Source organism: Chelonus insularis, unplaced genomic scaffold (assembly GCF_013357705.1).
Source record: "Chelonus insularis isolate UGA/USDA-ARS -01 unplaced genomic scaffold, ASM1335770v1 contig_331_pilon, whole genome shotgun sequence".
Classification (NCBI taxonomy): Eukaryota; Metazoa; Arthropoda; class Insecta; order Hymenoptera; family Braconidae; genus Chelonus; species Chelonus insularis.
This window is the reverse complement of record NW_023276500.1, coordinates 187,320-204,526: the sequence shown is the minus strand read 5'-3', so window position 1 is coordinate 204,526 and position 17,207 is coordinate 187,320. Positions and strand designations below refer to the sequence as shown.

Sequence of the window (17,207 nt, the reverse complement as noted above, 5' to 3'; positions counted from 1 at the left end):
AATTATATATTTTTTTCTTGCAATTTACCATTCGGTAAAAATATTCCAACTTTTAAATAAGTTTTATCTTCCAGGATTATAATTTTATGTACTAAACTTGATGAAGCATCAACTATTTTTTACTTCAAATTATTGGATTTACTCTTTTCTTTTTTATTACTTTTCCACTTGATTCAAGTATCGAATATTCGTATTTCACCATTACTGCTAATTAAAATTTTTTAATAAAACACAATTGAAAAAAATATTCAAATTACTTCAATAAGGATTATTGCTACTTTTAATATCTCTTAAAATGCATTTTGTTGTCAAGAAAATATTTGAATAAATAGATAATTTTTAAATGAATACGAAATAAGAATAAAATGATTGAACGTAGTTATAACAATGATAATAAAATAAAATTATCGGTAATTTATTGTAAGATAAGAATGAGGTAACGTTACCATCTTCTCTAGCATAACACCACATACACTTTACTATCTATGACAAAGCTTGGTATTTTTGTGACAGCTGTAAGTTTTCTATTCATAAAAAAATTTTAGTATTATCATTGCACTTATAGTAACATTTATAGAAAATATAAAATATAAATATATATATTCATATCGTCCTTATTGAACCTAGATAATATAAATATTTGAAATAATTTTTTTACTGTTGAAATAAAAAATATTATATAACATCAGTGACCTTTTTTTTAGTTTACACTCTAAAATTTATCTGTTAAAACGAGAGATAAATGCAAAAAAACAGATATAAATTCTAGTATTACTATGATACATTTTTAATGTAATATTCAGATTGACAGCTTACAAAACATTATTGTTATTTTTTCAATATTACTATGTAACATTTTCAATTTTTTAATAATCACTATTGATTTTGTTCGAACAATGAAAGTTCATTAATTTTTTGTTGACATAAATATGTTATATATTTTTATCATAAATATTTTAATAAACTCTATCTATCGTATTTTAAATATTTTATAACTTTTACAAGACTCTTTCTATCTTAGAAAATAATAAATTTCCTGTTCCATATAGCCCAGTCAAATTTAGTTCATTGAATAGTGGGAATTAGGTCAAGGTAATTATCTTCAGGATATAGACTTTAGATTTGGGAGTATTCATCAAATGATTAATTGTTCCGAAACTCTACTTCAGATCTTTATTTTTCAATTTAAATAATTAATATTCGATGCAAACAATTCACATTTGGAGAAGTAAACAAATTGAAATTTGAATTCAATGATACGGAGGTATTGAAGTTTCTTGAGGACGATTCCGAAAAACCATCTTGTCCTAGTTTCCTGATATTACTTTTTTTACTACTCGACATGGTTCTTGTTTCAGTCGACTTTTCAATCATCTTGTCTGACGATAGTACTAAAACATATGGGCTTTCTTTGAGACACAATTGTAAATAAAAATTGACTTCATTATCTAGAGTATTGATAAAAAGATCCACAAGATTTGTTTGGCTATTATCAACAAAGTAAACTGAACTGTAACATCACGATTATAAAAAAAATATCGATTGAGTATTTGTATTGAAACACAATAGAAAGAACCAATAGGAACCAAAAAGTAATTTAGGAATGTTCTTGAACAGAGTATAAACATTGCAACCTTGGCCATTGAGAATATATTTAGAAGCTTAAAGTTTGATCGATATTTCTTGAAATAAATATCATGCAACAATCTGGCCGACGACATGTTGTAATAATTCATCTATTGTTAAGCTTTTAACATTTATTTTCGGCAATCAATTTTTAAGATTAATATTCGGTCTGGAAAAGGTGATAATATTAATAACTAGGTCATGTTGCAAAATAAATAATGATAGTACAACACTGCAATTACCCCTAAGCTCTCAAGAAAATTTGTCTATATTCTTCTTACTCGACACTAAAAGAATATTTAATTGGCCTTCACAGTACACCGGCTGTGTTGATGAGGTAAATTATCCAAAAAATTTCAACAACACTTCTGTTTCAAGTGACTTATATTTTCCGTGAATACAAACGAGTGTCAAAATGTCACAAGAGTTACAATTTTAGCCTAACAACTTTTGATACAAAAAAAAAAAAAAATGGAAAATGCATTTCAAAGTAATTTTCACCTTTTCCGTGAACATGATAAAAAAAGTGTTAATAATACTCCAATTCACACGTATAATACTGGCAAAATTCCAAGCGTGTTTGAAACAAAATAAAATCGGAAGATTTCACTCGTTTTCCTGGCATTGCAGGATAGGAGTATATTCTGAATTGGCTCAATAGTCTGAAATGCCGACATATCAGCGAATCTGTTAGAAATTTACGGAATGCAGATATGCGGCAATAATCAAAAGTCGTTATGCATTTATTAAATTCAATATATTCATAAATAACATCCCCTCGACAAATGCGATTGAGAACTTACCCACGGAAGTTGTTGGTATCGACAGAAAAATGAGTAATTTTCAGTCTTTGAAGTTACGTCGAGTGAAAAGTAGAGATGTCATGAAGAATCAGAATGTTTATGGGTATTCAAATTACTCAATACTTCGTGAAGCCATGTTATAATTGAATAAACATCTTTTCTTGAGAGAAATTTAATAATTTTTCTTCTTTAAATTCCATTTATAGAGTTTACTCATGCTGATAGGAAATAGAAAATTTTTTTCTAGACTTCTCTCATAGTAGGGTATACCATTTTGAAACTGATATTTCTTTTGATCATCACAGTATCATTTCTCATATCTTCTGAATAATATTTGACATGTCTGTAATATCTTTTATGAACTTGTTTATTCTTCTACATAATTTTTTTCCAATTTTCCACGATTTCGAACATACACTGTAACTTATTGACACAAGTTTTGGAAACATATTTTTTAAACTATTCAACTTCCAGACCTTTTAATGCTTTATCCTTAATCTGATGTTTAAAAGTAATATTGAAACAGTTCATCAATTACTAGCATCATGAATTAATATTTTCTATAGATTTTTGGCTGGAAGCAAGACTGGTCCATTTCTAACCCAACTGTGCCTATCTAAATCAATCATGGCTTGTTGTTGGACTAGAAATGGACCTATTCTGTTTCTTGTTAGAGATTTGAAAGAAATAACCAATCGAGTAGAGTCATAAAATAAAAAGACAATTATTACTCAATTATTCATGAGAATAGTAATTTTAATTTAAACTATAACTTTAGATCCTATAAGGAGGAATAATATTCTGATTCTTACTTGCGATTAATCACTAGATTTAATTAGGTTTCAGAAATTCATCTAGTGGACGTTTCAGTGTCCAGTGGAATTCTAAATTAATTGTAATTGATACGTATAAAGTATTTACATAAAAGCACAGAATCAATTAAATAAATTCCATGAAGATTATTTGAACATATCAATTATAATTACTTTTATGCATTTATATACATACGGAAAAGAGTGCTGCTGCTGATTAAAAGATAATTCATGCAATGATCTGAACGAAAATGAACTTGCGATAGAACATAGCTATAACTATAGACCATGCAGACAAAAATAGATAGATACTTTGTTACTACTACAGATCGTTGGAGTAATACAGTAGATGTAACTTTTGAGACTCTGACAGTCAAGGTTTGTTGATATTACTTTTATAAAATAGATGGTTAGAATTGCCTAGTAGACAAAACTAGTGAGAATTGGGTGGTTATGCATGATTCTTTGGTTGACGTGGATTCTAAAAATCAGCTGATCAACTGTTTTTTATATAGACATGATTTTTGCTGAAATAAAGTTTGGTCTTTTCTGACACCAAAGCTTTTTTCCTATTTACTTTCTATGAATATTGACTTTGCAAAAAATGTCTTCACTTTTTAGTTTAACTTTTATAAAATTTTCTGATTTAATATTTTATCTAAGTGGAGTTAAATGAAATTTTATCAACGAAAATATAAATTAATGGTAATTTTTTATTATTAAAAAGATATACTCTGTTAGAGAGCATATTTTTTGTCCCTCACATATCGTAAATCATGCCACATTATGTGACATTTATAGATTATATGGTAATCTATCATTATCGGATTTCGATCATTCAACTAGGGATATATTTACATTGAACAAATCGCTATTTCTTAAGCTGAGCTATTCATTAACTATTATTTCCCACCATGTGGAATATATATTTCTCTTTCGTTTTCTGAATTCCAAGGTTAACCACTGTAGAGTTAATTTCACTTTTTTTATCAGATGATTTTTATGCTCTTATTCTCTTCATATGCTATGTAGTTAAAAAAAAAAAGATTAAATTCTCTATTTTATAAATATAAAATTATGACAGCAATTATTTGTAATACTACTCCTATTATGCATTATCATTTCGATAATTTTCTATATTATCTTCTCTTTAATAAAAAAAAATTATAGTCAATGTTTAAAAGCACTCGTATATTTGTATGATAGTACACAGAGATATCTCTTCGAGCCATTATTTAACAAGAGTGAAGCAAAAAATACAGAACAAATGTTTTCTTTAATGTAGAAAAAGAAAAATGTTAGCTTAAAAGAAGGTGTAAGTCTATAGAGTAAAGTGCTGAGTGCATGATAAAAATTAGTAGCGATTTCTAGAGTGAGTTACTTCAGATTGAGAGGATAGTAAGAGTCATTTCACTAGAGGGTTCATTTATTCATGAGATTGTCTCTATAAGTTTTACTTTCACAAATCGCTTGTTCGACATCTCGTGATAAGAAAGAAAAAAATATTTCCAATACTTTGATTACATTTTTCTCATTAATATTAATAAGAATATATTTTTCTATTCATTGGTACCAGTGCAGAAAAACTTAAATTTAAACAGTTTAATCTCTTTTTACAGTTCAATGATTGGACAACAATAAACCTGACCAAGTGAAAATAATAATTCATTTTAGTGTCACAAGCATAATATGAAGGAGCTTTTTAGTTATTAAATAGAAATTTTAATAAACAACATTAATTTTAAAATTATAATTTTATTATGATTTAAAAAATGATTAAATACATAAAATAAATATATCGAATTAGGCATTTATTGCAAATTGTTTAACTATAAATATAATTATTTTTGATACAAGCTCCATTCTTATTTGTTATTATTTTAAAGAGTATATCAATTCAAACTCAAAAAAAAAAGAAATTATCATATTTTTAAATAACAATTAAATGGCACTTTGTATTATTGTGCTGTAAAATAACTGCATTTCCGGTAATCCTGCAGTCATATTTATTCTACTTTTTCCTAGTTAATTAGTTCATAATATGCAACTTTATGACATTTAATTTATCAAATGAATATATATTCAGCAAACATTAACTTGTGATACTGCATTTGAATTAAAAAATGAAAATGTTTAGTTGAGGACTAAAAAATTCAAGCTATGAATTTCCTTGAACACACATCTTAAGCTCATCTGAATTAATTTCACTTTTTGAAATGAAAATTCTCGAACTTTTTACATTCAAGTTATTTAATTATTTTTTTAATTAATTTAATTACTTTCTTAGAATTTTTTCATTATTTGTTGATATAATATTAACTAACATGATATAATCAAATTTATCGAGTATAAATCCAACATTGGATATCCAACTCAAACAAGATAGTAAAGTAGTTTTCGTTCTATAAATGTTCATGGTACCTGATAAAAAGTATATTTATTATAGTAATTACAGTATATAAGTTTTATTACGACACCAAAAAAAAGAGAAATATAGAATTTCAACAAACCAACAGTTAACTAAAAATATCAACACTTTCTATGAGTTCAATTTCATCAAGATTTTTTAACTATTTCAATTTTTTTCTTTTGTTACCGAAACTTTTGATCCAAAAATTTAATTTACCGTGTTTTGGAAGTTATTATTTATTTATTTATTTTTTTGTAAACTGGTTAATTTATGTGTCATACAATAAAATTTATTTGACATAAATTCAATTTATACCAATAGGTAAAATAGAAAAAGTAGAGTAACTATATTTTTATAGAGATAGATTTAAAAAGAGTATAGTGGTGGTCTATGTCATAAATCCTTCTACTCGATTCCCTCACACATCTAAGGCAGAAAGGTTGAGCATCACGACAGTGTTTTATCGACCAAATGGTTTCTTTTTAATCGAAAAGATCGACCCTTGGTCTGGACCTTTTGTTAAGTATCATTTAGAAGCTTTTTCAAGTGTCATGAAGAGTAACAAATACCTTTTTAATGAAAAAGACAAATAGTTTTTTATTGTTGCTGTTGTTTTGACATATATTCAATTAAATATGTTATACCAAACATTTGAAGACTATTAATTACGTATAATAATTTGACATAAAATAATAGGAATCTAATGTAACACTAATAATACATAAGAGTAATTTTAACATACTTGTATAATAAATTAAAGTTTCAAGAGGTGTGTCATGACAAACAGGGTAGCAAATTATTGCTGAAAGCTTCACTGCGATGTCTCTCTAAGTATCCTGTGAAAACAAATAGGTAGCTTCTTAATTATAAGAAGATATCTCTTGATAATTAGTATGCGTCGAGAGGAGAGAAGCATAGTTTGCATTTTCTATTCATTTTACGGTTGCATGGGGAATCCACTCTTTAGAAAATTTCGTTTAATTAGGGAAAATGAAATAATAAACTTTATCAATTTCTATTCATAACTGTTACTTTTTTTTTATAGAAATAAAAAGTTGATTACAGCAATGGTATATATTATTATTATTATTTCACATATGTGGGCATCCTTTTTTTGTCTAATTAAAAATATTTATTGGAATTTCTTTCTTAACCAGTGAACAGGAAATCTTTTTTACTTATTGATTGATTCCAATTAAAACAATTTTTGATTGATAAATAATTTACATATTGGAATAATGAATTGTTCGTTCAGAAAGAATATATAACTGGTTACAAAGGCAATTGAATGGTTACATTTTTATAATTTTAAACAAACAAGTTTTTCAAATAATAGATTGGTTTAAGTTCATTGTACTCAGTGGGTGGAGGTGTTTTGTTCATTGGATATACAGTAAGTTCTCCGCAGCGATTTAACAATTTTTTTTTCAACTAAAAAATTTTTTATCGGATTCCCTGTGTGAAAGAGATTATATTAATTTCTATAGAAAGTTTATGCAAGTCTACCAAAAAATATTCAATTTCTAATATTCATGAACGGATGATAAAATTAATTATATTGCAAATTAAAGGTCTTTGAAACACTCATGTATTTATTTTAAACCGTACATGGTACAGTTAGGAAGATATCTCTCGTAGGAGCAAAGGTTTCACACTGAAAAAATGGTTGAGTAAGAATTACCATAAAAGCTTGAGTGAACCAAGGGCGAATAATGAGTTGTGATAAAAACAACCTAAATGCTTTGGTAAAAACTATTTTAGTCTCGATTAGTTTTTGCCATAGCTTATAACTTGTCTTGGTTTTACTCAAAGTGCAACGATACTTTCAACTCAAAAATTTGTCAGTCTGGACCATTTCTAATCTAATATGAGTCAACCTTGATCCAATTTTGGGCTAGAAATGGACCAATCCTTGTTCCTGGAGGGATGTAATGGTATAAGATTTTAAAGTCAAAAATTTTTATCTTTCATTTTAAAAGTTTTTGAGGTTTTTTTTTTTATTATTGTGAACAGTAAAGTAATTTGTTAATATTTTTTTTGAAAGCATTATTGATCAAGAAACTAGAAAGAGTAGGCGAAAGAACTGCTAAATCACAGCAAATATTTAGAGAAATCAATCATCACTCATGATTCAATCGATTTCGATAAAATATAACGATTACAAGAAATAAGTGAAAAGTAATAAACTTTCGAATGAAGTACATTTCAACGTAGTCGGAGTTCGTTTATAATTGTCGCCATAAATCTAACAATGCGGTTTAACATTAATCCACCACGACTGACCAGTATACACTTCCGACGGCACGCGATTGCCTCGATTCCATATATCCAGGTATGGATATCGATAAACCACGCCAACCAGTTCGTTCATATACTCTAGATATTATTTATCCTAATTTGATATATCACCTTCAATATCCGTTCGATCTCTATTTTCGAGCTTTTTTTAAATGTTTATTGTGATTCAAAGTACATGAAAAATTCAAACAATCAATTATTGTTAAAAAGTATCAAAGTGGTAGATTATAAATACGGTTTTTTTTAATTAAAAATTTATTTTTGGTGTAAATAACGCGTTGTTGAGTAAAGTGGAATTTATTTTTGATAAAAAAAGCTTTTATTCATTCTCTCGAGCTTACTCAAACGTTAAATTTATTGATATTATTTCATAAATACAATATTTTCAAGAATTAAAATTAATTTGACCGTTTATTTTTGAAGATATATAAAATTTAGCGAAATAATAATGAAAAATTTAAATTCATCAATTTGAATGGATCATTGAATCATTCGCACTTTAAATCTTTTTCTTTACTAAATAGAGTCTACTAAATTTTCTTTAGATTTAATTATTTAAAAAATTAAATATTTAGATTGAATATTCGGTTTCCAAAAGCAAAAAAAAAAATAATTTAAAATATTTTAAAACTGTGAAATAAGTATTCTGTTAACACCGTGTTCAATTAAAGGATTTACGAGATTTAAACACGGGAGTAGTTTCTTAGAGAGTATTAAGACTTGTTAAAGCTCCTGCAAGTTTTATAAGACGACTCATCAAACTTGAAATTGAAGAATTATAACATAAAAAATCAATTTTACAAATACACTTTGACTCTAAAAATATACATTCAATTTATTCATCTTAGTTTTGTTGAGTAATCGAATTACTTACATACAACGAATACGTTAATTATATCCGTTCAGATGTCTCCTTTTATTGTCCTATGTCTTCATTTATGAAGTAAGGTTCGTTAAGCATAAATTTAATTACCAAAATTTCAGTTCTATCTCGTGTTTATGAATTTTCTGTGATTTAAACAATACTACACTCACAGAAAAATTGAGTAAAAATTCCCTTACGATTCATGAGAAGCATGATACACAAATAGGGTCAAATTAACGTTTTAAAATAGTAAAATTGGCCCTTTTATTTTGTAAAAATTCTTCTCTTGCAAGGTAAATTCTAGTTGGTCTGTGCAGTGTACCATAGTCACTCTAAACTCTATGCATAGTCGTATTAACTCAGTCCTTCTCTCCATTTACGAGTGAAAGAAAGATGTTAAAAAATAATTATATAGAAAAAGAGTTGAATAAAAAATATATATATGCAAATCAATGTAATTTATAAATTTTTGCAACCACTGATGTGAAAAATTGTCATTTCTCATGACATGAATATCTAAAATGAATCTATTTTCGTGTGATAACAGATTGCTTTCGAGCACTTTCGAAAAATACCATCTGATTGGTATGATTTGAAACGAAAATTCACAACGCATTGAAATATCATATTGCTTATTATTTTTTTTGTAATAAATATCATTGATATTCGTATTTGAAATACATATTTATGAAGTTAACACATTTTATCGTTATCTCTTTATTTTTTTCCAGAGCCATGACAGCTGGCAAGGACATGATGGCGATCAGGTAAGCTAAGAGCATTTATATATGTCAATGTAAATGATTTTTATTCCTATATTGCATGAAGCTTCAATTTATGCAAAGTATAATTGTGCTATACATGCTTCTTCAATAACACTTCGATTTCATTTAATCTCTTTTAGCTTTGGGTAACTTATTGTAACATTGCTTTCAATATTCTGAGTTTTAAAGTTAAATAAAGTTTAAAATATTTGTTTAGATGATGAAATGAACGGAATATTTTTACTTATCATCCAGAAAATTCTTCACATAAAATTATTGACTTTTTTTACTTGGTTTGCCATCAATTATATTCTATCTCTTTAATGAAAAGAGTATTGTTCATTTCAAATTAATTTTTTTTTTTAATATTTTTATTATACATACAATTAATATTAAATAACAATAGTCTATGCCAATGGCATAAAATGATAATAATTAATGCTAAAGAACATTTAATTATGTGAACTAATTATTTAACCATTTCTATTTTTTCAAGTGAATAAAAAATAAGTTAAAATAATCAAATAATTATTCAGACCGTAAATGAGTGATCTATATTTTTATTGTTAAAAGGGTAGTAGTGGTTTAAAAATTTATCACAGATTCAAAGGAATTCGGAACGATTTTTAACTGTATTAATAATTATTTTTTAATGCTATAATGATCATTACAAAAAATAAATGAATAATAATTGAAACAAATATTATTACCACAATTGAGATAGAAATTGATTGAAATCCGACTAGACAAGTAATAAATGTTGATATCGTTTTTACACCCTCACAGATATATCTTGAATATTTAGTTGCAAGAAAAGTTCAAAACTATTTACAAGATATTCAATGTTGGATGATTCCTAAATCACAAAGTTTCTTAACCAATTTTGGCGTAAACTGTTGATCCAATCCAACTTAAAACGATTTTGACATATCCGAAAACTAAAATTTAAAATTCAAACAAGATCTGCCTGAGGGATATCACTTGAAATCTTTTCAGACGATAGAATCGTGAAGAGGAGAAACTTTTATCAGTTTTCTTTAGTGATACTCAGAGATCGTTGTATATAGCGAAAAGAACATATGTCTTATAACCAATGTTTCTCTTTTCGATTGCATAAAAATAAAATTTCTCATATTCTCAATATTTCTTTAAACGCATCACCCTCAAGTGACTCTAAACCTTAAGCATCTTTTTATCAGACTATACCACTTTGTTATAACATCTTCAATATTAGATATACCAATAGTTTAGTGCTACACAAAGAATATAACTCGAAATTTTGTATTATTTAAGTCAAAAATTAAAAATAAATTCCAAAAGAAAGAATTACAAATAAAAAAAAAAATAAGAATATTCATCTTTATTATCTTCCTCTTCTAGAGCTTTGAATTTAAGAAGGAAACTTTCTTTACATCTTTTGGTATATTAATCTAATTCATCATTGTCTGGGGGAAATATTCTTCAAGCTTTGCTAACAGTAATGAGTAAATTGGTTCTCTTCAAAAATTAAAAAAACCTGCTAGTTATTTTATTTATTTAAGATTATTTAAATTACCAGGATCATGTGGAATATAAAACTGATGGAGAACACATAAGATTGAAATCAGCATCGAAAACTAGATTAAAATTGTATCGACAACATCATCATCAAATTGGACCACCTGAAAAACGAAAGAGCTGAATACTAAACTACATTCACGAAACAAACAAGTGCAATTAATTTTGGCATATTAATAAAACTTCAGCATTATCAACTTTTGTTATAATGATTTCACGTTTTCTAACCCTATCGGTGTTCCTTCAATCCACTTGCATAAATTGATTTATAGGGTAGACCGTTGACAAGCAAATTTATCAAACGATTGAGTACATGTCGAAACATTGAATGCACATGAAAGAATGAGAGTACTGGTGAAGAGAATACAATTTATTGAAAAACTAGTGTATTCAATATATTGTGTCCCATAAAAAAAAAATTGTTAAAAACTTTCTGGTGAAATTTTACGTACTTCAAAGAAAATAATTTTTCACCAGAAACGAGGTCTTCGTTATTTCAGGAAAAAAATATTCATAGTTCAATTGAAGAATATTTATGTCACATCATGTGAATGTAATTTTTTAACTTTTTTACAACATCAAAGTATTATGAAAACCATTGTATTCAAATATTTTTTAAAAAAATTTCGAGTATACATTAAAAATAGAAAACCAAATAATGAGCAAAATAATGAATCTTCATTTCGTTTCATAAAAATTGAAGTAAAACAGTTAATATCATTTTTATATTTAATCGTATCGTATAAATGACTTAATAACTTTGTTATCTATCCTAGCACATCAGTGTCAATATTATTAACTTCTTTTTATGTCATTACAAATAATTGTTATCGATTCGAAAAAAAAAATTTTTTTCTATTTGCTTCAAAAAGTTGAGGTCACCACATTTATTCAGCAATGACATTTTTTTATGACTAAAATTGAAGTTAAATAATAAAAAGAAAAGATGTTTTATATAAACCTGTTCTCCTTAACATCTAATTATAAAATTCAGCAAAAGTGAGAATACAACAAAAGTGATATGAGAAGAATTGTTTGTTTCTAAGAAGACGAGCACATATAAAGAACTGCATATGAATAGTACACTTATGAATATTCATATTCATCGTACGTAAATCTTTTGTTATTTCATCCTCTTTTCATTCACATTTGTCAGTTTATATCATATTTTTTTTTTACGTTTTACGTAATAAATAAAATTTTTAGGTCATAACTCCAATCTAATCTAAATGAAAACATGAGTAAAATCATAGAAAATTTTATAACATACATCAACATTTTACAAGCACACATAATAAAGATAACATATCCGTATAATCCATTGAAAAGAAAAGAAAAAAAAAACACTTAAAAATACATTAAACCAAAAAAATTTGATGTTCCACAAAACAAAAAAATATTTCAGAAAATATTATTTTGTAACATGGGAAAAAATGCAACTATTCAATCAGAAATAAAATGCCAATTAAATTCAATTTAATATGAGAATTCCAATTAAAAGCAACATAAAAATATGAAACTAAAAACTCATATCAATAGGACATACAGTACTTCTAGAACTCGTTTAGTTTTAATATAAGTCTTTCTCACAGTCATAAGCCAGCCACCTTTTCCCTGACAGGTTAAACGCGTTTCTTGCACCTGACTAATATTTGTAGGTAAGTTAGTATTATTTCGAGATTACCAACATGATCGTAACACTTCGGTAGATGTCGACAATGTTCGCTAAGTTTGCCGTGCGGTCAGGCTAAACGTGCCTGCCGGCTTGTTGGTGACGTCAACGGTGACAGCGTCCAGAGTCGCGACCTGTAAGAAAGTCAGGCAATACCATAGTTGAATTAAACTTTATTCTCTGCCGCATAATTCACCAATTAATAGCACTGAGAATAATTGTTAATCAATTGGCGTGTGTTAATGTCACTGAGTTGAATAAAAACCAAACATTTTGACATTTATAGAAAGATAAGAGTGAAGTTAATGAACCGGCTCGTAGTATTCCGTGGATTTAGACAAATATTTCCAACTGTCTCAAGTGCTCCGTGATTCCAGTTATGGCGTCTTTGGTATTCCAAGTTTCGGAGTAGGGATTAATATGAGTGAACGAGTAAGGAAGAGAATTGTGTGCAACCTGTTTACGCGAGACGCCGTGAACCGTGTCCTCGTATATTTTAGCCGACTAAATATCACACTAAATTCCATAGATTTATCAACAAAAAACTGTCGAAGTAGTCAAAAATAACTACTCAGAAATAACGCAAGACGTTAAGTAGTACGCCTCGGGTATATGGTAGATGCAACAGGCTGTATGGAATGCAATATCTGAATGGTTGACAGTGATTTTCGTCGTTCAAATCCAGTGTCATTGAACGTCCAGCTCAAGGTTTTAATAAGAAAAATCTAACTCAAGCAATTATGCACTGTATTGTGTTCATTAATAAAATAAGAACCCAAGTGAAAAAAATTCAACGTTGATTAATAGTTGAAATAATTAGTAAAAATTAACTGAAATAAATGACTAGAGAATTTTAATTATTATTGAGTGAAATAAAAGATTTTTAAATCAATTTTTAAGTGGCATTTTTATGAGTATTTTTATCAGACTTTTAAATCTAAATAAAGTGAAAAAGTGCATTAGTTAAATTTTTTTATATCTATAACTGTTGATGAAAAGTGATTTTTACGTATACACCTGTGGTATAAATTGATATTAAAGCGATTGATATTGAAGGTTGAACGAAAAAAAAAATATATAAATTGACTACATAGTATTTACCGCCCGCCCTGACCCTCGGTTACGGTGCTTGATTTTCCAGCAGTCCCCTCTTTCAAACTCGTCCTTCCGATTCTCGTTCTCATTCTTTCTCTCTTCCGTTTTTACCTCTTGCTTTTGCTCTTTTATCTCTGTCTCATAATAACGTCGACGTGTAGTGAGAGTAACACCCACCTGCAAACTGATGCACCAGGGACATTAGGACAACGACTACCGAGACGACATGTACATTAAGTGGGAATTTTTTATAATGTATTATGTATATTTTGGGTTACAAAAGTCATCTTATTGAAACTAAGACTCTTTCTCATTCACACTTTTACTTTTATTCATACTCGAATGGTATAATCGTATATACTTGGAATTCCATTGAATCACCATTTTTGATGTGTTAGAAAGTATTCCATCATTTTTGGGGGAAACAAAAATAAACCAACACCTATTTTTATTTCAATATTCAATAGCTTACTAAAAAAGTTGAATTATTTATTCCCACAGTGGCTAAAAAGTGATAGAATATATAAAAGTGGAATATTGTAGTGAAATATTCTTTAAAATGTGCTTCAATGCCGTTTAAATATTACTCTGGATTATAACTTACACTTGGATTATTCTTATTGGAATTGCAAAACTCACAAGAAAAGAAATGGCAACGAAAAAGAAGAAGAAGCAACAAGACGGGTTTCTGAAGAAAGTTTCTAGCCTGTTCAGTCTCGATACGGTGAGTCATCACATCACTTGATATAGTTTCTTTTCAAAACTTTATTACATGAGTTAAAAAATCTAAATTTTCATCGAAAACTCAGAGGTGAATTATTTTTTCAAGTGAGAAGAAATTTATAAAAATACGGCGGAATTCTATTGAAGAATTTTTTCTAGGAATTTTACCAACGAATTTCCTAACACAAAACATGTTATCTCAAGATACCAAAATAAAATATAAATAACTTCTTAAGATCTATTGATACTTATAACAATAATCAACAGTCCAATTTTTTTATCAACAAATAATTATTAATATGCTTATTGTTAATTATATATTATAATAAGACTACACACGAAATTTTTATCTATTTTTTTTTGAATCAAACAAAATATGAATTCAATCATTGTTATTTTATTAATTGATATTCATATAAAACCACATAATTAAATCATTTCAAAAATTTTGTATTGTTGATATTAGTTGTTCTTTATGTTATAAATATTCATTAAAAATATGAATTCATTTCTATAAATAAATGAAATACATAAATAATTGGTAGATCATTTATTCAATAAAAATCTTTGGCATTTTTATTGAATTATTTTCTCAACAAATATGTCACAATTCAGAAATTTTGTCTAACGTTACAAAAATCAATCCTTCAAGCCTGAATCAACCTGCAAAGTAATATCAATTTCATAACATCTAATTGTGAAAAAATGAATATAAAATAAGTCAGGTGTTAGTAACGACATTGATAATAATTAATACTGATTACTCGTTGAAAATATTAATTAACAGAAAGAATAAATTTTTTTTTATTACAATGTCGTTGATTATTTATTGTTATTAATTGGCACATTTTTTATATTAAAACTTTTAAGTGATAAATCAATTTTTTCACTAAGGAAACGATGTTAAAACGAACTATGCTTTTGATGAGAACGCGTGATGCAATGATATGCCACAACCACATGTGTGCTGATATAAAATACGTATAGAATGATTCAAAGGATATACGCAATAAATGCAATTGGATATCTCTACACACGACCTTCGTGCCAATTGTGACTGATATCGCTCACCCAGTGATTGCAATCTTGATACACGCACCAACATCAAACTATTTTTGTGTGCAAATTAATTGTTATTGTGACGTTTTTTTTTGCGTTGTTTAACTTTTCGATGTAATTGAAAAAAATAATAACAAATATTTTTCATTCTCATCATGATAAAACGAGTACTCCTATACTCCTAACACCAATATTGTTATATTAATAATTACAATTGACAATTTGACTAACAGTTATATTCTAAATTTGATTTTCAATTTAATATAACTCAATACGCCAATAATGATTAAGTATTAATCGGCTTATTTTCACGTCAATATATTTATATTTTATTTGATGAGGATTCTAAAAAAGTGCATTTTAACAATAAACAAAAAGTTGCTGCTTAATTTGATTTTGATAATTAAAATTTTCCATTTCATATACGAATAAATTAAATTATTATTTAATAATTTAATTATTAAGTTTTGAGTTCGATTATCAGCTACTAACTAACTGAACTAAAAAAAAAAACTTTTCCTGTTAAAGGAAGTTTTTTTTATTTTAAAAACAAATAAATTTAATATTCCTAGCTAATATTTACTGATATATTATTTTGAATATGTTGATGCATCATGTAAAACCTTCATTTTTAAAAGAAAAATTAAGGAATTTTTTCGATAAATTGAAATGGTTTTATGATTATTAGTATTTGGTCTTAGAAATTTTTTATAAATTGGTTCATTATTTTCTTTCAGCTTTAAATGTGATTTTTAAATAAACCCAGTTTTTTCTAAATGAAAGTATATTATATTTAAAATATACGTCAATGAAATAATTCAGTTTAAGTTGTATTGATAACTGAAGTCAATGCACTTATTTACGTAAATTCTTGAATGTTCATAAACGCAAAGCTGCAGTAGAAAAGGGCATGAAATTATATAGTGGTTAGACATGCATACTTATCATGCATGTCTGACCACTACTGATTTAGAAATAACATTTCAGTGCTCTCAACCTTGTTATAAACAAAATCGACATTTTTTACTATTAAAAATTTGTTATAAATAATTATTCAGATTAATTTTACTTATAAAGAATTCGTTCTTAATTGCATTTGTATGGTTGGTGAAAATTATTAAAAAAGAATAATTAACGTTTTGAAAACAATAGTTGATGAGCTCTAAATTCCATTAATACTCTTGATCCGATGAATAATAGTATTAAAATATAAACTTTAACAATAATATTGAGAAGTAAAGAGATTTACTTTGTTGTAACTTTCTGTTCAAGGCCTTTGTTCTTGTATTAAGTAACTAAATCGCTTTCAAACGCGATAGAAAGATCTGTAGTGAAGTGTTGAAAGTTTATAAAATTGATCAGCAATGTTTTATTATTTAATTATTATTATTATTCAAACACTGAGTAAATAATGAACTAAAAATACATTATTTTAAAAATATTCGATAAATTTTTCTGGAAAATGTGATTATCTGATTTAAATAATTTATTTGAAATTGAGTTAGTTTTTATTAACAGCTTAT

At 26.9% G+C, this 17,207-nt stretch overlaps 1 protein-coding gene across 13 annotated transcripts in view; it reads left to right on the top strand.

Moving 5' to 3' along the window:
- The window catches only part of dlg1 (discs large 1), a 116,672-nt gene that overhangs the window by 41,128 nt on the left and 58,337 nt on the right, over positions 1-17,207 (top strand). For all 13 annotated transcript variants that reach the window (XM_035081975.1, XM_035081976.1, XM_035081974.1 and 10 more), the window contains one exon: positions 9,546-9,581. In XM_035081975.1, the coding sequence (XP_034937866.1) occupies positions 9,546-9,581 (36 nt within the window). The remainder of the gene's footprint in view (positions 1-9,545; positions 9,582-17,207) is intronic.